Raw genomic sequence first — 22,263 nt, 5'->3', positions numbered from 1 at the left:
GACCTAGCACCGTGCATGAACTTTTCGCAGCATGTTGGCAGTAGACTGTATAAGAAAAGAGCATCTTTGATAACCATTCAGAAATGCGACAGTTCACTGTAGATTCAGGAGAATATGAAAATTTGCAGTTTTCAATAAACCAAGGCAAACTAATTGTACATAACATCAAAAGTGCAATGCAAATCAAGGTCAAGTAGTGTGCTAGCAGGCTATTCAGAATTATGAATACATGCACACCCCTAGATATGGCAGGTCGGTCAGCTTTTGCAACGAGTGGCCTTACAGCATGACTTCTGCATCGCTGGAAGTGGATGCTAAGATTCTGCTTTGAGCATTATGGTTTATGAAGGCTTAATGTCCCAAGAGACTCTGCTATGAGGGATGCCATAGTGAAGGGCTCTGGAAATTTTGACCGCCTGGGGTTGTTCAGAAATGCAGTCTTCGTAGACATGCGAGTAGCCCAAGAGGATTTTCTGCCATCAGAAACTATACTACTACTAGCACCTGCACTCAGATGCATTATTTCATTCTCTTAACAGTACAGTACCACGGCTGTCTATGCAGCACCAACTGGATTCAAATAGGAGACCTTTTATGAAGACTGATGAAGGGGGGGGGGGGGGGGACACTGTTCATGGTCATGCCTGCACATACCTTCCGGGTAGCAGAGAACAATGGGAGACAAATTCTGCACCCCCCTCCTCCTTTTAAGGGGGGCTACTGCCCCTCTTGCCCTCTCCCTCTGCACATGCCTAGGGTCATTCCCATGGGTTCTGCAGTGCAATGGATAAGCACTGCGTGTTGAGGTCAAAGAGCATTGGAAGCCGCCGAACATGGTGGCAATCAAGCGTTGAGGCTTCAACAGAATGGAAGGAGGGTAGAGTTGGGATCTGCTTATGATTATTTGTGGGCACAAACTTAACGTAAACTAAGAAAGAAGAAGCACAGCTGTTGTGTCCTGTGTCTTTTCTTCCATCTACATTAAATTTGTGCCCACAAATAATCATGAAGCGTTGATGGGCTGTAACAGGCTGCCACTGTTGCCAGCGTGCAGTCCTCCACTTTCATGCTAAATGTGCCTTGATGCACCTACAACAGCTGCAGTGGTTGTTTCTGTTGTCATCGTGTAATAGTCAAGCTAGGCCAAGTCTAGTCTAAATTCAGCTTTACTCATGGTACTCATTGCACAGGCCAGAGCAGGGTGGACTTAGTGCCCACAACAATGTAATAGCCAGGGTAACCACCCGGGAAAAGTAACAGTGGGTTTCTACTACAAATCATTGCATCACTGCAGACTCTGCATGAGCAGTTTGCAAGCAGCATCCAAATGGACACCAAAATTATGCATAAGAGAGGTACAGCAAGCAACTTTCATGCAGGCCTTTATGCCTCGATTAATGTGGGAGCATGGAATCTCTCCAGCACTGCGAAATAGAGAATGAAGTCTCCACCTCTCCACAAGCCCATGTTTCGAAATTCTGCTTTAATCAATATTCATACATTGAAATATGCCTTGTCACCAGTTGACTTTCAAAGTGGTCCCAATTTGCTCAGGCCAAAGGTTTACAAGCTAGGAGACAACCAGAAGTATCTCATCCGAAATAAAAGTGCAGACAAGAAGGGTACGGATACAAGCATTTCAGCTTTGCCAATGGTGTATTTCTTTTTTGAGTGTGCTATGTATAAGTTCGCCTCTTCATGCCAGGCCTACTCTTCAGCACCCATGGTCTCCAGTATGATGTCAAATGCAAATGGCACAAACATGTGTCCCTCCCCTCGGTAGAACTTGCTCTGGAACTCCACCCTGCATGGAAGAGTACAGTGTCAGTAAGCAGAGAAAGCAAATTGGCTACTTTATGGGGAAATGAGACTGGAACTTGTGGTCCAGGAAGTATACATGGACTCCTGTGAATATACCCTTTAGGTTTGGTGGGTTTGCTGCTAGTATTACTTTTTGGTAATACTCTGTCAGTAATGGTGTTTAGCATGTTGTGGAGAAATCTTTTGTAAAAAAAAAACTTTCAAACAGTGCTAGTCTGTGTGACAGCATGATGTTAGAACTGTGATGTTAGAAATAGAAGAAGAAGACCAAGGACATCACAAACATATAGGTGGGGCACAACTCCTGAGTGCCATGCAGTTCTAACCTCATGAAATCTTTTGTAAATGTTGCTTTGAAAGGTATACCTCAAACATAAAAATTATTGTTTATTTTAATTATTTCCTCAATGGCCCTGGGTGTGGGGCATTTATACATGAGGGCATTACATGGGGCATTCTGTGATATGACCATGAGCAGCAGCGATACACAAATGCTACACTTAAGGATGTGTAAACATCACCACAGCCTAACAATTTTATTAAAGGGACCATGAAAAGAATTAAAAGACGCTTGTAAATGTTAGAAGTTATGCTCAGAAGCACTGACACCAAGTATGAGTCTTCGGAACTGAGCCGGCAATTTATTATGGCTTTTTAAAAATCGCGTTTTTTAAAATTCGCGGGCCGATTGGTGTCTTCGTAGGGAGCGATTTTGAAACCAAAACCGGGAAAACAGACGTCACTAGTCCCATGACGTCGGTAGGCCACCACACGCTGTCATTCGCTCGAGCCGCGGCAGCTACGACGTCACGGGCACACTTCCGGTAGCGGTGAAAATCGTCTGCTTGAGGCGCCACGCGACCCCCTCGGGCAAGCGCGGGCCAGGGCATTGCCTTCACGCATATGTTTCCAATTTACCTCTGCCGCCTCTTTCTGCCGGGAGTTCGGGAGCAAAGAAAGCGCCGAGACCGGAGAGACGCTGCCGACGCACGCTGCTCCTCGGGAGTGCGACAACCGGAAGCCGTGAACCGAACGTCAGCGAATGACGTATTCATGGGCGGAGCCCAGTCCCGGAGCTGTTTTCTTTATTTTTTCTTGGTGCTCCGCGCGTATGAGTTGAGGGGGGAGAGGAGGAGCGTGATTTTTAATCGTCTCTAACTTCGTTGTTATTCATGCTAGCTCGAAAATTCTTTCGCTGGGGTGACGATTGATGGATTGCCTATCTTTACGTAATCTCAATTAATTTGTTTCATAGTCCCTTTAATGGTTGCCAATCAGAACCCTTTTCAGGCTGCCTTTCCTAAAATGCTCTTCCTGTTCACAGGCTATCCCTGCAAAGTGATCGGTTAGCGCTACTAAATTAAGGACGCGATGTATACTTGTTAGTATGCTATAAAACAATCATGAACTTCTTCAGCTTTGTAAAGTGAGTGACAACCTCACAGCTGCATGAAAGCTACAAGTGAAATGAAGATTTCTAAGTAAAAGCCAGCCTTTTCAGGAATGGGCCACCAGCTATGACACTTGCAATAAAACATGGGTGCATCACTGCTCTAGAACCTGCAAATCACAACAATACTGTAATAATAAACCGAAAGAATTTTAGTTGTACATTTTGGAAGAGGGGGAGCCATTTACTGGTGAAAACAGCCATAGCATGCACTGGTTTCTCTTCACAGTCGCCATCAACTCTGTCCACACCAAGCAGATCCTCAGCTTCTCACTGTGGTGCGCAGTAATTGAGAGAAAAAAAAAATGGCTTTCTTTGATCACTGCAGGCATTCCAGTCTCTACACATAACACAGGAGAGACTGGCACATCATTTGCATGTTGCAGCAAACCAGCTTAAGGCCTGAACTGTCAGCATACTTAGCTGAAATTATTCTAGTGGAGCCCAAACATGCACTTTACTTGCAAATGTGAAAAAGCTAGCACAGCCATGCTCGTATAGCATCATTTGCTTGAAGCAAAAGACCGAGTAATACAGTACACCAACTTCAGATTTTCAACAAGCTGCCACAGCAGCTGGGGACAATAGCAGCTGAAGTCCCTATTCGCCCTGAACAGTTTGCAATGTGTGTTAAAGCTTGGAATGGGGCCAGTTGATATGTCATACTGAGATTACCTTACAGAACTTTCAGAGGACAGACAGTTCATGTGCACGTGCACACACATGCAAATCATACACCTTTGTGTCTATGTGCACAGACTATTGCCTGCTGATGCTTTTTGTACATGCCTGCTCATGCTTGCTATGATTTATCTATTCTTCAAGATATTTTTACTTCTCTATCCTGGATTGGAGAGTAAAACTGATATCAGTGCAGCAGGTAGCATAGTGGGCGCTACTTGGTGCCTGAGGCCATGGCCATTGATGATCGCTATAATCATTGGTGCATTTCCAAATGTCTTCTCGCAAACAAGAAAAGCCATTTGTCAGGAATGGACCTTTAGATGGCAGGGATGACCATTTTTCTTTTTCTGTTATGTTGAGTCACCTTTTAGGGTACTGAGGCAAGGTACCACATTCAAGATCTTGCTTTCTTTGAAACGACGTAGAAGAGCTGCCTTCAAAACTTTTAGCGTTTTGCCAAGGCTCAATAAGCAGCAGAGTCATACCAGTGGAGTCTCATAGCGTGCAGGAAGGCGGACAGCCCCTCCATGATGAGCAGGACAGCCACCGTGAGGACAGCCCAGGCAGCAAACGTCATGTACATGACGAAGCCGCCGACAGCGCTCAAGGGCATCAGGCCAGTCTTCAGCACCATGTTCCACAGCACCTCCGAGAGCTCTGCATAATGGGCGCGTGGTCCAAAGCGTGCCGTCACAATGAGTCGCATAACTACCTTACTAGAGTTTACAAAGAAAAAAAAGATTGCACGCCAGCACACTGCTTGTCAACACTTCTTCAGATACAAAGCGATCACCAGCACTTGCATCCTGCAATGTTCCTTAACACTACCAGATTTCAGATTTCCTGTGATGCCTGACACATGCACAATGGCATTGAACAATGTGTGTTCCAGCCAAACAAGGGCACCTTCACAAGCACGACCTCATCGTGAGACTGTTCTGGAGATTTAGTATACTGGAGACATGTTAGCATAGAAGCAAACTAGATTAACATATGCCTCCTAAGCACGCACACTTGCAGGATGTGCTGCAAGGTTGCACATGCACCTGCCACTGCATGTGCACAGCAGGCATGAGTTAATCTGGCACACATCCACGCTAACACATCTCTGGTATGCTAAAACTCTTTACTACAAGTAAACAGAACTGTACAAAACATTCTATTAGTAAGGCAGTCATTCGGAACTTCATAATAGCTGTACAGAAAATGTACTGCATCAAAATGCTAAAATAACTCACGGTCACGAGTACTGATGAAGATAGCAAAGGGAGCCGACTGTTGGCTGACATTGCCTAATTGACTACGCATATCCAAGCAGAATGCTCAGATTGGCAGATGTGTTCTGCTTAAATACAGTCTATCGAGGAACTACCTGAAATGTAGAGGCATGTGCATCAGTTAATCAATACGACCCAGACAACTATTCAGTTTCTCACATTTCAGTAAACACGGCTTGCGCTCGTTACATACGCCACAGTTCACAACTTTGGAATGAAAAAAAGCCACTCGGTGTGGCCGTCTAAAAGAAGCTAGGTATGGGTTAACTGTTGGTTCACTAGAACCTTCAAGTTGGATTAGAGAGGCACATATAGCTGTATTTCAGACACAAAAGCTTCCAAAGCAGTCGCCCCAACTTTACTTCGAAGCAGTCACCCTAACGCTTACAATGATTAAAAGGACACATCAGGATATATCAACTAAGCAAGACTGATAACTTATTCCTCAAGAACACTAACGACGTTTTTTCTGCTCAGAAGGTGGCTGTGTTGCTGAGAAAATTGCAAATGAAAGTCCTGAAACCCTTCCACATTCAAACCGCCCACAATAAACAAGCTCAGTTAGGTAATCTTATGATGCATTTGCAGTGAAGCTATCCAATCAACCAGAGGTGTCACTTCCAAAGACAAGAAACACTGCCGGAAACTAACTAACCCACCAGTCGAGGCAGCCAACACAGCAGCAAAATGCAAGTGCAGGCTGCATCAGTCACCTCCACCAAAAGCAGATGTTGCAGACCTTGCAACACATGCGTATGGTAGAAATAGGTTGTATAGGTTTGAAAGAAACTATGCGATGAAAGAAGCGCTAAAATCAGGTCTTGCGTTTCTGTTCCTCGCATACTGCATGCATGATGACCCGTGAAGGGAAACTTCGTCAAATGAGAGGTCATGGTGCATACATGTGGTACTTCTCAGATGTGTTTTAGCACATATAAAAGCATATTTGCCCTTCCACTGCGCAGAAATTATGGAAGACAACGCACTCGCATTGTGCTTCACAAACACTTTAATGGTGCACATGAATGCATGTGTCTGCATGAGTGCGTACAAAAAAAGCAGACACTTTGCAAACTCTGAACACCCCCACAGCCTGCACAGACTAGCTGATTCCATGGCTGAAGATAGAATCAAACTGCTCAAATTGCTTCATCGGCTGCCTGGCAAGCAAAGCAGAGCTCCAATGCTTTTGACAGCTTGCTGCATACAATGGCCACATGCAGCCTGAGTGCACAGAATGTGAGGCAAAAGATTCAGCGCTCGTTTTTGAGTCTAGCCGTTCTTTCAATTTGTCTGTCCTGAGGTACCTTAACTGAGACTCTCTGCATTCTTGGCTATGCTCCTCACGCTGCTTTCCTCATGTTTAGACAGCAATTGCCCATGGATGGCTAAATTGCATTCCGTGAGAAAGTGCACTGACATGTCACAGCCACAGTCTCACAGATTTGCGCATAGCGGCGCCCCATGTACTTCGCTTTTACGCAGTTTTCTGACTTATAAATTTGCTATCATGTGACGCTAACCTATCAGTCTAGCTTGCCTTTGTATTCCCCTTTAGTGTCTTTTTAAACCTTAAGAGGTGGACAGAGAGAGAAATGGACGGAAAGGCAGGGAGGTTAACCAGGCGATGCCCAGTTGGCTGCCCTACACTTGGGGAGGGGAACAGAGGGGAAAAAAGGGAAAAAAGCGGCAATGAAATGAGTTTTCTAAGTGTCCAGCGACCACTATGTCACGGAGACAGAGGGCGCGCACTGAAAACTTACAAGATTATAGACAGGAATACAACCCCGAGTCCCTTAAGAATTTCAGGAGCGCTTTCACTGCTTTCCTTTGTGAGGAAGGTTGAGGAGGTGAACAGAAGTTCATGTGGTGCATTAAAGAACTAAACGAAGAGCAGTTTTCTAAAATGCATCTGGAGTTTATGCTGTTCTATCAAAATTGGCTGGGGTTAATTACAAAAAGATGAGAGGTGAACATGGTGATATCAACTAATAAAGTGGCAGATTGGGCGAGCTTGTAACATGACATGCAAAATAGCACAACAGCACACAAATATGAGAAAGAACACATACAAATACTAAAGATAAAAATGCAAGGACAAAATCCTTCAAACAGGACTCGAACAGTGCCAATTGTGGTTCACTCATCTTCCAGTCAACAAAGCAGCCAGGCTGCCTATTCAGTGTTCCACTTCATCTGGATGCAATGTTTACATGATCCAGCTATTAATTTCTAGGCCTACTCTTCTATAGCGGGTGCAGCGCTTGTGTCGTCAAGCAAATGTGTTATTTGGAGAAAATCTTCATTTTCTTGATATGCAAAACCTCGAAGAGTAGTGCAGTCGCAGTGGAATCTCACCCTAGATGCATTGTTAAACATTTTTTTTTTTCTGGGGGGGGGGCACAAAACTTCACAGTGCAGTTCAGCACAAGAATAGATGAAGTCCGTTGAAAGTTTTTGCTCCCAATGATAAGCAGTGCAATTTCTGAAAATCATTTACGATTAGGTACCAGTGTACGGGCTGCCTAAGGGCAGTAACCTGGAACAGTTTTGTGCTCACATAACTCAAGATGGGCGTCCAGAGTAATTTCGTACCGGAACGCTCGCACACATTTCACAGGGCGTGCTGTTCGTTCTTGTGTTTGGAGTTTTCTGCTTGCAAATGAACATTGGCAGCAGCAGCACTATCCGTTCCTTTTTCCTCTTATGCCCACACAATGGCAAAAGGGGACTGAGTTCTGGAGCAAGAGCAGCTAGGAAGGCACACTGGCCAGATTGTGGGTACTAGAATTATCCTAATGCCAATGCATGTGGAGTGCCATGTAAAGTGCTTTAGGGCAAGAATGAACCAAGCAATATGGTTGGGTTCAACTCCACTTCTATATGTATAAACTTTTATCAAACCGTAAAATTTTCACACTTTCACTTCAAAGTTCTCTTAATACTGTCGACATATGTTAGTAGCCAGAAAAAGTAACAAAGCTGTCAAAAGAATGGGTGAGGATTAGTGATGGAAAACCTATCGATAGTTGGGTCACTATACTATCGATGGTAAATAAGACTGTCAATAGTAGTATCGATAGTATCGATAGTACTTTCGATAGTTCTATTGATAGTACTATCGATAGCCGTATCGATACTACTTGTTATATAGAGAACTATCGATTTTATAAAGTCAACCATTCTTACCCACTGCATCCTAAACTTGGTTTCCCGAGTGTGTGGTATGGAGGTGATGGTATGAGTAACTGACAGGACTCGCCCGTTTTCGCAGCGTACGCGTCATCGAGCTCTGCAGACTTTCCCTACATAAAGTTGCTGAATAAAATGTTACCGTGCAAATGTCCTAGTTGCGAAGCATGTGTGCGAAAAGCATTTCTGCAGCGGTTACGTCAGCAAGATGACGTCTGCAGTGTACGACAGTGTCGTATAAGCCAGCACAACTTGTGCTGTTTGTTCTTTCGACGAATGCAGTTCCACGTATTTTTCCGAACTGCCTCAGTGCATGTTAAAGAACCACAGCTGGTCGAAATTTACCCGGAGACCTCCACTACGGCATCCCTCATAGCTTGAGTCTCTTTGTGATGTTAAGCCTCATGATCCGTGAAACCAACCAAGTAACACAAATGTTTTGGTTATATCGCTGGCCAACAAATGCATAATATCAATATTGTTACCATCAATAGTCTTATTATTGACAGTTTCATAATCAATAGTCTTGCTCTCGATAGTGGTACTATCGCTAGTAATACTATCGATAGTTTATCGATCGTAGACTATCGATAGTTTATTGATAGTCTATATCTATCGATAGTTTTTTCTATAGATACTATTGATAATCAATTTTCCGACAGTTTGCATCACTAGTGAGGATGTGTTTGGGGGAATCCCCCAAGGTGGATTAAGATTTAAAACAAGAGAATAATTGCTGATTCACACAAATCAAAGTGCAGCCACATGGTCACAGGATGTGGGAGAGCAGCTATTTTTTGTAGTACAAGCATGAGGGTTGAGGAAGAGTGAGCAAACTTTGTGAAATAATGAGGAAGGTGAGGGAGGGACACCGTCTTAGAGGTGTCTGCGAGAAAAAAGTGAACATGAGGGCATTTGCCCACCATTTACCCCAACTAACACATCCATTACTTCTCCAAGCAACCTGCATGAAGCCTACAGCAGGCTTTGTTGCACTCACGTGCGTGCGCCAGGCTGAGCGCCCAGAGTCGGAGGTAGGATGCGGTGTGGGACACGGAGCCGAGGCAGTACTCGATGGTGTGGATGGTCTGGTTGATGAAGGTGTCTCCAAAGTTGAACTCGCCAGACCCATCACCATGACCATGGCCTCCACCACCACCAGCGGCGGCCTTCGAAGCCTTGGCCAGTGTGCTGTCCTCAGCTTCCTTGTCGGGCCGTGCTGAGCTATGAGCAGCAGCCTGGGCATGGGTGGATGGAACTTCCAGAGATCCATCTAGGGTGGTCCCCGTGCTTGGTGGCATATGAGACGAAAGCTACAGTTTGATCCAGATACTACCAATACCGACAGGAAGTGAGTGATAAGGAGCCAAGTGGTTGCACAGTAGTTTTCATGATTCAATGAGGGCATGCTGCTTACCATTAAAACTGTGATATATTATTGAAATTTCTGTACCAGCTCATGAGGGGAAAGTACTTATAATGGCAAGGTTTACATAATCTTTTTTTATCGCAGCACTCTCAATGGCAAATCAGTGGCATACTCCTTCTCAAGGCCAGAAATCTACTTTTTCGTGGTCAGGATGCAGGTGACAAATGGGATTTGGCCACATTCAGGACCAGACCAGAAGTGGCATTCAGGAAACTCCCACAGGCTTTACCTTGACTGCCCTCTTGTGTTTGTAGTACAGGTAGAAGGGCTTGGAAAGCAGGATCCAGGGAATGCATATCATTGCCAAGATGACCAGGAAGCTCTGCAGCCCTTTCTGCACAGAATGCAACAGGCAAAATAAGGGCCTTGCCAGCTCGTGCCAGGGCAAACATGGCAGTGAATAACCTTGGTGTGCACTTTAGCAGGCAGTCACAATGTATACACCACCAGAGCCCAAACCCCACTAATAAAAAAGTGCCTCTCTCCAGCTTTCATCCTGACACAGTAACCTTGATCCTGATATTACATGATTTCAAGATTACAGCACAAGGGAAGACATGAACATGAGAAGGTCAGGAGACATGCAAGCACCAACTTCCACCAGTTTACTGTGAATAGTGAAGAGGGCAACCACTGGCCAGACATTGCCCAAGTGTGAAAAAGGAAAGAAAAAAAGCATCAATGGGGCCACAGATTTTTTTTTTTCATCAACCTGACTATGCCCGCTGCAGGGCAAAGGCCTCTTCCATATCTCTCCAATTAACCCTGTCCTGCGCCAGCTCCAGCTGCCCTAACCTCATCTTAATCTCATCTTAACCTTACCCTTCTTAACCTCATCCACCCACCTAACCTTCTGCCAGCCCCTGCTATGTTTGCCTTCGTTTGGAAACCAATCCGTTACTCTTAAGGACCATCGGTTATCTTGCCTTTACATTAAATGACCTGCCCACGCCCATTTCTTCCTCTCGATTTCAACTGGGATGTCATTAACTCACGTTTATTCCCTGACCCCCTCTGCCCTCTTTCTGTCTCTTAACGTTACACCTATCATTTTCCTTTCCATAGCTCGCTGCGTGGTCCGCAATTTAAGTTGAACCATTTTCGTTATCCTCCAAGTTTCTGCCTCTAGGTTAGTACCAGTAAGATACAGCTATTATACACTTTTCTCTTGAGGAGTATTGGTAAACTGCCATTCATGATCTGAGAGAACCTGCCATATGCACTCCACCCCATTCTTATCCTTCTAGTTATTTCGCTCCTGTTATTTGGATCAGCAGCCTGCCTTAAGCATACGCATTCCCTTACCACTTCCAGCACCTCGTTATCAACTGTAAATTGCTGTTCCCTTCCGAGACTGTTGAACATTACTTTGCCTTTCTGCATATTAATTTTTATATACTGCACCTTGATATGCACATGTTACCTAAAGTATCAGGGGTGTACAAATAGTACTTTTAGAGAAGCTCTACTCCTCCCATACAAAGCTGAAGGTCATGTGACCTTCAAACCAGGAGGAGCAGAGGCTTGGCTCCAATGTCATGCCACATGACTTGCCGCGCCTCGCCACAGCCTGCGCATGTTGAGCCGACGGTGCTCGCTCACCTCAACCTTATGGATGATGGAATATCAAATCTATCTGCCACAGTGGCTCAGTGGTTACGTTGCTAAGTTTCTGAGCCAGAGGACCCAGGGTCAATACCGGAGTGCAAAAGGCGCCCATGAGAGGTCCCCAGGTGGTCGAAATTAAACCGAAGCCCTCCACTATGGTGCACTTCATAGCCTACGAGTCGCTTCGGGGCGTCAAACCCCAAAATTTTTTTCTACCATCGAATCTGATAGAATTTACAGCCCTCTCCATGCAAGCATGTTCCTTTTAAAGTCTAAAACCCTTCAAGCTCCTCCTCACCTGTCCATTGTAGAACTGTGCCTGGTAGCAAGGCTCGGACGGGTAGGAGAAGAGGAACATGTTGATGAGCATTATGAGGAGACTGGGCGCGCAGTAGGTGTCCTTGCCAAAGTTGATGGTCCACTTGGCAAAGATGGTGATCGCCAGGTAGCCAAAGATGGAGCACAGGAACAGCAGCTGGGGCACAAACTCACACCACACGCTGGCCATGTTGTTGAAGAACCTGCGCAACGAGATCAGCGGAAGCTCCATTAGCATTGCTCCCAAACAACCGCTTCATTCTCCATGGATGCACCCCAGTGCAACAGCAACTGCATTACAGAAAAGTAAGTGCACTGCATTCACTAAAGAGGATCGAGAGCCTGTATATAAACCTATTGCGGCTTACCTTAATACCACAGTTTCTGCATAATCTGTCAATTACTTCAGCCCTTCAGTGATGACGAACTGCTCAGTCAGCTTTTGTGAAAAAATTAGGTTAAAGCTTCCCAGCAAACCAAAAACCTCTCAGAGAAGTCTAGCTAGACGTCTCTGAGAGGTTTTTGGTTTGCTGGGTTGTTACAACTCAAGTTATTGACTAGCAACAAGTTTTATTGTTAAACCGTCAAGTTTTACTCACGGTACCGCAGCTTAGGGTTGGACATTTGTATGATTCCGGTGATGAATTTTATATTGGATATCATTTTCATGTTAACCATGATGCCCCTACAGCCAAAAAAAATAAAAGTAATATTGCCCAGGATGAAAGGTAACATGTGACTTGTAAGTGCAACCTTTCTATGTCTGCATGTCAAATCTATGAGGGAATGCAACTGATAATCTATAACAGCAAATGAAGCAAATGCTTTGAAAGCGTCATTTGTGTGGGAAGTAGTTTGATCTCCTTCAGGCTGCATTAGCTTAGTCTAAAGGCCATCACAGTGCATTTCTTAGAGATGGTCAAGAGATGACAGCCTGCCACCACTCCACCCAAAGGAGATAATGAATTTGTCCCCAGGTCATGTCCAAGCACATTAGTTTGCATCATGAGAAACTGCACTCAGTGGGTGTTTAGTTGTTTGTTTGTTCTACTAGATTTTACATTTTCACCTAAGGCTATCATGTGCCAAATGTTTGTTCTACTGGATTTTACATTTTCACCTAAGGCTGTCATGTGCCAAATGTTTGTTCTACTGGATTTTACATTTTCAGCTAAGGCTATCATGTGCCAGTTTAAAAAATCCGAGTTTTCAAAATGTTAGTCTGTTTATCACATTTAAGTCCTCGTTTTAGAACCTAACAACTCTCGCTAAGTCTACTATGCATTTTCTCCTAAAAGCAACCTGGGATGGAAAGGAATGCAAGGAGGCAAAAGATTTTTCGGATTCCAATAATTCAGGTACGATAGTTCAAATTTTGCTGGGGAACCATCACACGCCTCAAAGGAACGTGTATATATTCACGACTAACATTTGTTAATCGTCATATGTGTCTCCTCTCTTGTGTTTTGTCTCTATTTTTATGCTAATTTCTTTACATTAAGGCCCAGTAGATATGAAAAGTTAGATTTTACAGACACGAGCAAGCAGTGCTGCCAGAAACATCTCCCTCTATTCGCCATTGTGGAACGTGCCACCTTAGAAGGTGCAATCTTGGATTCAAGCAGAATCAATTGGACCGACTGGCTTAGATAGGCTCAGCAGTTTGTTCCTCATTGCTGCTATTCGAGTTAATGGCAAGCTTTTTTCGTTCCTGGTTATGAAACTGCTTATGAAAGCTTTCGAACTGGTTATGAAATCATGCATAGTCACAATTGACAATGTGGCCTGTGCTGGACAGGTGTTTGCGAGGACAAGCAACAAAGGCATTGGCAGCCTGAAGGCAGTCGATCCCCTCAGTGTGTAAGCCTTGAGACCAGTAGGCCTAGGCTAAAGCCTGGCTACCCATGCTTCTGAGGCCATTTTTAAAATACTGATAGGTACGGTTGGACATTCTGCCACTGCACTTCTAGCGTGGTGCATGAATGGATTGTGTTGGTTGAAAAAAACTGGCTCACAACTCATCTGAAATCAATCAAGTAAAAACGAGACTGCTCCACTCACCTGTGGTTCCAGAGGCTAAGGAACACTCCAAAGAGCATCTGAGACACGCCCAGTATGATCGACATCTTCATCTTGTACGAATTAGTGAAGGGGATCTTGTTGGTGGCCAGCTGCCATGCCTGCGTTGACCAAAATTCACATGCTTTGAGAGCGTGCACTTTTAAGTGAACACATGCAAAGCATAATGCAAGGGTACCTACAGGATCCACACCAAAGGGGTAGGGTGATCCCATGAAGTTGTCCACTGGGTCTAGTTGTTCGTTCTCATGGTAGTTTGCCCTGAAGGTAGAACAAAAAAAAATGATGCGCTTAGTCCAATGTGGTGCGTTTCATTGTAAAAGGCAAATTCACTCCCAATCTAAAATGTAGTGAAAACCGCCATTTTCATCGCTGTCAGCCTAACTTCATCCACCACAGGACTAAGACCTCTCCTACTGACCAAGTATGCCTTGCACCAGGCACAGCCCCGTGTCCCCTGCCGATTCCACAACTGTGCTGTTGTCTGTCGGTTATGTCATATTATTTTCAGAATGCTATTCCTCCTCCGGTCTCTTGAAATTACATCTACCATTTTCTTTTCCACAGCTCACTGCATAGTCCACAATCTAATCTCAAGCCTCTTTGTTACTCTCTAGGCTTCAGCTGTATTTACTCTGGGTTTACTTGCATAATGGACACATTTTTCTTCTAAAAAAACTCCAAATTTGGACGGTGCATTCATAAGTGGGGTAAAATATTCAGATAGATATTCACCTGGCAAAAACAGTGTTGTAGAAATAGGCTGCTTGAATAAATACTCTCTCTACAGCATGGTTTCCATGCCCGCAAGAGTAGTCTGCAACTTTTGTATTAAACCAGCATGCATAACTTGCACAGTAGCCCATGATGCCGCATAAAGTAAGCACTCTACCGATACCCACAGAAGATGGTGCTTTACAGTATACCTTAGTGGCTCCAGCAATCACAAAAGGGCGCCTGCTAGCTTTCACAATCATCAGCAGCGGACTGTGTGCGAAAAGAGTGGGGTGTGTTCATTGGGAGAAGGGGAAAAAGCTGCACTTTTTGACGACTAAAGTGGGGGGGTGTGTTCATTATGCAAGTGCATCCATTACGCAAGTAAATATGGTACCGGCGAAATGCAACTATCACATTCTTTCTATCCGTGTGACATTGGCAAATTTATGACCTCAGGGTGCCTGAAAAATGTACTCCACGCTATTGTCCCAATTATTTTCCCCTCGGGGTGCAGATCTGCAATTACCGCATGGCCTAGGCAACTTCCAGTACCTCACTGCATATCAAACTGAAAAATTCTTCCCTTCCCAGGCTGTTTAACATTAGCCTTCCTCATGTAAATTTTACAGTGGCAGCTTTTATAGGGACATTGAGGAAAAACTTATGTTGACCTGTATCGAAAGATTACCAAATTCTAATCACGAGGAGACCACTCTCACCAAAAATGTGAGTTGTTATAACCTCAAGAATAGCGTAAACTGTGGTGCATCAACACAGTTTTCCTTGCACGGATCCCGAAGGCTATAGGCTACACTATCATTCACTTTCAGTTGGTGAACACGGAGTCCTTTTCAGTGTGGATGTCAAGAGTTTGAATCGAATGGCGAGAAAATTGTTAAATGCCTTTTTCTCGATAAATGCACCTTTTGCTGCAGGATGACACGGCCAGGAAGAGCTACAGAATCAATGGAGTTGTCATTAGTGTCTCTTAAATAAGGGCATGTTTCCCAATTCAGCAGTGTTGGCGTAACGGAAGAGACATCTGGGCTAGTTGGTACGGTGACATAATGAATAAACAGCGCTGAAGACGAGGACGAAGATCAAACAGGGCGAGCACTGACTCACAACTAACGTTTATTAAGGAAAACACAGAATATATCCAAGCCAAGCAGCACCAAAACCACACCATCATCAAAAACCAAAACCATGTCATGACAACCCCCTACACATGCCCTGTTCAAGAAATCTGACCTCATTATCTATTAAAGCAATGGAAGGGTCACTGACACATTCTTCCCCTAATCTCATGACATGTTCTGCCTCTATGATTTCCGGGTTGATCTTTGCCAAATGGGCATCTAAAATAACTGTCTGTGATAGAAAAGGATGGCAGCCATTACACCCCTTACAGTGCGCAACCAGATTCGACCCCCACCAATCTCTAATGATCTCTCATGGTCCCGTAACCAAACATTGATACATCTGCCAGTTTGACCCACATACACTTTGTCACAAGATAACAGAATCCTGTATACCACGCCCACTTTACAAGGAACATAAGCATACTCATGTTTCACCCGACAAGTGTTTTTTTCCCGAACCTTTTTTGCAGCTTTATTCTTACCATGCTACAAATTTTCCACAACTTATTTGGTGCCGAGAAGACCACACCAACATCATACCTTCTGGCCACATTCTTCAAATTATGTGATAGGCTATGTACATATTGCCACCTAGTATTGCCAGGTGGCGCATAGCTGACGACGACGAAGTAGGGCTCGCGCCATGAGGAATCTGTCGCCTTTACTGCCCCAGCTTGCCTGGCCTTGTCCGTCTTCGTGCCTGGTATTAAAGCCCCCTTCGTCAACAAGTACGCTACAGTCTGGTGGAGGTGCTGGGTGCCTGTGAGCCCATGCAAGAGACCCCTCCAGGCAGCCGTCACACCAGCCCTGTACCGCTTCAATAAAACTTCGGTTGGGCCTAGTTGGTACATGATGTTGTGAAGGTGTAGGTTGTGCAACCACGGGACGAACCACGAAGAAAAGACAGAGACACACACAAGCGCTTGTGTGTGTCTCTGTGTCTTTTCTTTGTGGTTCTTCCCTTGGCTGTGCGCGCAACCTACACCTTCACAACAACCTGTACCGCTTGACACCCCGGTACATCGCTTCAGTCGGAAGATCCAGGGACTGCCTTCGGAGGTTGGACCATTAGAGAGCAGCGCCATGGCGACAGCCGCTCCTCTTCCTCTGCAAACCGCCGCTGCCGCACCATCCCACTACACCCTGCCGACTCCGCGGATTACCAAGACATTCCGTGGGGAACTTTTTGAGGATGTGGAGGACTGGCTCCTTCACTTTGAACGCGTAGCTGTGTTTAACCAATGGGACGACGCAGCCAAACTCCGAAACGTTTACTTCAGCCTCGAGGATGGTGCTCGCACCTGGTTTGAAAACCGAGAGGACGTTTTAATCTCGTGGCATGAGTTCCATCGTCGGGTGCTGGAGGCCTACACAAGCGTGGATCGTCACGAACGAGCTGAGCGTGCACTACAATCTCGCATCCAGCTGCCGAATGAAAGTGTTCAGATGTACGTTGAGGACATGAAGCGCTTCTCCAGGAGAGCTGACCCGGCCATGCCCGAAGAAAATAAACTCCGGCAATTTGATGCATGGCGTCAAAGAACAGCTTTTCGCAGGCCTCATGCGCAGCCCACCATCGACCATTGCTGCATTCCTTACAGAGGCCACAACGATGGAAAAGGTGCTGCAACAACGTTCTGCGACTTACAACCGGCCTGTGCATGCTGCTGCTGTCACCGCATTGTTTGCTACCTCCGGGAGCCACCCTGAGGATCTGCACGAACTGATTCGCACCATCGTGCGTGAAGAGGTCCTGAAATTTTGCAGCCCTTCGCAGCCTACGCTAGGTTCCATTTCTGCTCTTGTTCGCGAGGAGGTGCAACAGGCGTTCAGGGCTCCTGCTGTCGAAACACCCCCTCTACCAGGAGACTGCCACCGCCCCACCTATGCTGAAATTGCGAGGCACCCGGCTGCCGTTTCATCCCCTCCGTTTCCGGTAACGCCTCCTGTGCCGCTGTCCTCAGTGCCACCAGTGCAGTATTTCGACGATCACCGAGTGCCCTTGCAGAAGGCCGAAGTCTGGCGCACGCCTGACAACCAGCCACTCTGCTTTCACTGCGGAGAACCTGGTCATCTCTACCGTCATTGCTCTTATCGGTGCCTCGGTCTACAGGGCTTTCGAGCCGATTCGCCCAGACCCCAGTTTGGCCATCGGCCCCCTGCCATTGAAGACTTCCTAGCGGAACAGCGAATTTCAGCTCGCGCGCCGCATCAGCTGCACTCATCATCTCCGAGGCGCTCTTCCCCGAACCCCCACAGCTCCTCGCGAGCAGCACAGGATCGCTCGCCTAGCCCTCGCTGGGAAAACAGACCAGCGACCTTTGGGGGTGAGGTCGCTGGGAGTCGCTGCACTGAAGAGCTCCCATCACCGCCGCTACGCTCCATGAACAGAAGGCACCGTCATCCGACCTAGACAGCCCCGTTTCTCTGGACATACCTGTTGTTCTCGACGACGGTCACAGAGTCAGTGCATTAGTGGACACCGGGGCCGACTATTCAATTATGAGTGATAAATTGGCGACTCTTCTGAAAAAAGTGCTTACGCCTTGTTCTGTGGTGCATCTTCGTACAGCTGGTGGTCATCTCGTTACCCCAAAGGGTATATTTGCACGGCTTGCATTCAGATTCTCAGAAATACGTTCGTCTTCAGTTGTGTAGTTCTGTGCAATTGCTCCCGCGATCTCATTATCGGCATTGTTCTGCGGGAGTATGGTGCTGTCATCGACCTCTGCCAACGAATCATTACCTTTTCAACCAGTAAAGCCGCCCACGTCGCCGACTCTTGCCACCGCAGCGCCGCCCTTTGTGTTTCTGCTGACAGTGGCAGAACAACATGTCTTTTAGCTTCTCTCTGTCCAACCCCCTCCTGCTCCCACAAAACTGTGCGCGACTGCTTTACTTTTTTCAGCAACTTGTCACACGTTCTTATTATGACGTGACTGGGAAACTCTCGTAAGGGGTGTAATGGCTGCCATCCTTTTCTATCACAGACAGTTATTTCAAATGCCCATTCGGCAAAGATCACCTGGGAAATCAGAGGCCAAACATATCATGAGATTAGGGGAAGAATGTGACAGTGACCCTTCCATTGCTTTAACAGATAATGAGGTTAGATTTCTTGAACAGGGCATGTGTAGGGAGTTGTCATGACATGGTTTTTGGTTTTTGATGATGGTGTGGTTTTGGTGCTGATTGGCTTGGGTATATTCTGCGTTTTCCTCAATAAACGTTAATTGTGAGTCATCGCTCGTCCTGTTTGCTCTTCGTCCTCATCTTTAGCTTTGTTTATTCATTATGTCGGTGCAACACTGTGCACTATGCTGACTGGTCAGCATATACCAGTGACTGTGTACATGACGCCACTGCAACACTCCACCACACTGAGTGGTGAGTGATGTCACGAGTGACAGCATAGTGACATCACACAACAATACTGAAAAAACAATATTATGCTCACCACTGCAAACAGCCATCACTGAATCTAGTGTTACATACCTAATCGTGGCAAGTCTTTTAGTTCTACCTTTCCACATTGCCTGTTCGGGTTCTCAAGCATGTGCTGCAGCTCCTCCCCCAAGTTGCTCTGACACCTTCTGGTATCGCTACAGTGCTGTGAAACTGTGCAACGAAGTGAACATGTGGTATGTGGCCTGTCTCGTACTCGCTTTCCATGCCAAATCGCAGTCGTGATTAACTAAAGCCTAGCAGTGGCCCTCGAGTGGTGTGCTTCGCTGCTGAAGACTCTGCGGAAACTAATGCCCTACTTTAATGAGCAATTATTATATTTACAGTGTACTGGTAACAGGATTACACATCTTATGATAGGCGTGCAGTGGTTAGTTCCAAAGCACAGTCTGCAGCAGCTTCAATGTGAAGCAGGTTAGAAGTAGCAACGCCTAGCGAGCTGTGCACAGCCGGCAGCACAGCGCCGCAAAAGTGAGTCACTAGCATGGGTGCAATATATTCTCGTTTCTAGGTTGCAGGTAAGCTTATCTATTGCCATTTTTTATACATCAGATTATAGATACACCAAACTATTCCACAGTTCCCTCGAAGTTCGATATACACTATCTAGATTCAAGTAGTTGCTTGATCCTCCTCGAACCTTACATTGGTTTTGAGGCTTTTGTTGCATCCTCATTCTTAATTGCATCAGACCCATTACTTCATTAACATCATTAACACCATGATTGATCCATATGCTGTTCAAATATTCCAGTGTACAATTATCTTGCTCACTTTATTACCTTATCAAGATTGCTACAATGACATTTCCCTGCCGCTCCAATTATACATACAGAAAACTCCCGTTATGACGAATTCTTGAATAAAGATGAATAATGTGGGAACATTCACAGCGACCGCAACCCATACAAACAACGCACAACAGTTGTTTTGGGTGCACTCTGCGCACTGAAAAAAGCTATAGTTTAAAGTAGTGCCTTTGTTATCTGTTTTCTTTTATGTCATTCAGGCTGTGCCTTCCAGAGAGCAAACAAAAGCATTGTGGCTTATTGGCTGGCACTGCATAGTGGTGCCACAAAAAGCACAGTAGTTGGTACTCATCTTATTTCAAGCCGCCGCGGTAGCTCAGTGGTTATGGTGCTCGGCTGCTGACCCGAAAGATGCGGGTTCGATCCCGGCCACGGCAGTTGAATTTCTTTGGAGGAGAAACTCTAGAGGCCCGTGTACTGTGCGATGTCAGTACACGTTAAAGAACCCCAGGTGGTTGAAATTTCCGGAGCCCTCCACTACGGCGTCTCTCATAGCCTTAGTCGCTTTAGGACATTAAACCCCATAAACCAACCAATCATTTTATTTCAAGTATTTCAGCAGCCACACCAAGCAGCTTCGTTACTGCAGACAAAACTAGAAAATTATGCGAAAAAATCTAAAATGTCATATTTCAGACAACATTCAGTTTAGTGCACAAGTGTGCTGTCGTCAGAAAAAAAACATAAACGTGTAAGGGCTCGAAAACAGCTACCTGTTAGGAACAAGTTGTGATGCAATATTGTCTTTCTACAAAGCACCAAATATGCTTTCATGTAGGCAACCAGGAAGGCAGTAAAAGGGACTGACTACTGACCACAATGTGTCCTAATATTATGCAGAAAGTAAAATATTTGCGAGGATTTACAATTTTAATTCGGCACTGAAAATCAAATAAACTAAATAGAATTAAACCGTGCCATTATCAGTATCCCACGATGTGATAACATCTCACTGTAATACTACTGCTTTTTTCATGCAGTAAAATATAACTGTTTTTTTCTTTCAGGAGAGCTAGTCCACTTGCACACATCACTGAGCAGTAACAGTTTTGGGTGTGGAGACTAAAGCGGATCTAGTCTACACTAAAAATGTCTCTGATGACTGATGGCGGGTGAGATTTTCAAAGTCCTTGGCACATCCCTTTTGCCAACATACCATTGCCACTGTGCTCGCTGATCATGGTTTCTAGTACAGGGTTACATCCCAAGCAACCACAGATATCCGTCGGACGTACGAGCTAGATCCGAACGTCCTTTGCCGAGATCGGACGTACGAACGCAATCCGATTTCGGATATCCGTATTCGTACATCAGCCAGACGTACAGACAGTGTCCACTTTTGTATATCCGCATGAGAGACGAGGTGTACGTCCGAATGATGTAAGGCTGAGTATTTTCCCAGGCCATGAGTATGGACGTTTTTTATTTCACAGAAAATTCGCGTCTTTCGTGTATGTATACTGTTTTATTTACATCCGTTGGAGGGTTTGACACGAAGATGTTTGTAAATTGGTACGATTCCACTCCTACCTGCAGTGCAAGAGCCGCCAACGAGCTAAATTTATCTAAGAGGAGAAGCAGGTGCTGCAGAATTTTGCAAGAACTAATGACTAGTTTTATATTTATAAAACTTCTCCAAATTAGTGGAGTTGTGCGACATGTCCACCGTTTTGCTAGCTAAACTTGCCATTGAAACCATTCGTAAGTATCAAAACTCCCGTGCATTCTGCTATCACCATCATCATAGATGTCAGTTCGCGGTCAGTCCAATCCAATCCATCAGTACGGCTCCGTAGCGCTGCGCTATGCTGCGCTGTTGTTGATTTGCTGCGTAGTGCTGTCGCGCAGAGCTTTATAGCTCTGTTATTATAATGTGTGGCTTTGTTCGGTCTGTGGACGAAAGTAGCATGTAACTTAAGCAATTCGAAAGATACGGGAAGCGCCTGAAGCTCTTTTGGAACACCGGAATCCCGTATTGCGTCGACCTTGGTTTAAAGAAGGCTTAGTGCACATGGGATTGCCTACCAAGGTATGTATCCAGTACACTTCTTGGAACTTTGCTTCTAGGACAATGCAGCATGCTCATATAACATTCGTTCACAGGACAGTGGGAGCAGTAAGCGCGAGGAGATGGATTCCCCAAGTGTGTGCTGTTCTCACACTTTCGGGAGCCTACATCACACAGCTGCGCGAGACCTCAGCTCGCGCGACTAATTCCCACTCCTCTTCAAAGTTGCGGGACGGAGTGTTTTCGCATCTTGTTAATTTTTAA

The 22,263-nt window shown here is 45.5% G+C and overlaps 1 protein-coding gene across 1 annotated transcript in view; it reads right to left on the bottom strand.

Annotated features, from left to right (window-relative positions):
- Positions 1-1,623: 1,623 nt before the first annotated feature.
- Positions 1,624-22,263, bottom strand: part of LOC149339103 (V-type proton ATPase 116 kDa subunit a 1-like) — a 52,348-nt gene continuing 31,708 nt past the window's right edge. Inside the window, exons 13-19 of the mRNA XM_089547921.1 lie at positions 14,041-14,119; positions 13,841-13,959; positions 11,760-11,982; positions 10,083-10,187; positions 9,425-9,662; positions 4,441-4,612; positions 1,624-1,804 (exon numbers count right to left, since the gene is read on the bottom strand). Coding sequence (XP_089404047.1) covers positions 1,708-1,804; positions 4,441-4,612; positions 9,425-9,662; positions 10,083-10,187; positions 11,760-11,982; positions 13,841-13,959; positions 14,041-14,119 — 1,033 coding nt within the window. The 3' untranslated portion in view covers positions 1,624-1,707. The remainder of the gene's footprint in view (positions 1,805-4,440; positions 4,613-9,424; positions 9,663-10,082; positions 10,188-11,759; positions 11,983-13,840; positions 13,960-14,040; positions 14,120-22,263) is intronic.

This window comes from Amblyomma mixtum, chromosome 6, assembly GCF_055824585.1.
Source record: "Amblyomma mixtum isolate Tamu chromosome 6, ASM5582458v1, whole genome shotgun sequence".
In the NCBI taxonomy this organism is placed as follows: Eukaryota; Metazoa; Arthropoda; class Arachnida; order Ixodida; family Ixodidae; genus Amblyomma; species Amblyomma mixtum.
The sequence above is the reverse complement of the archived record's forward strand: the minus strand, read 5'-3'. Positions and strand labels throughout refer to the sequence as shown.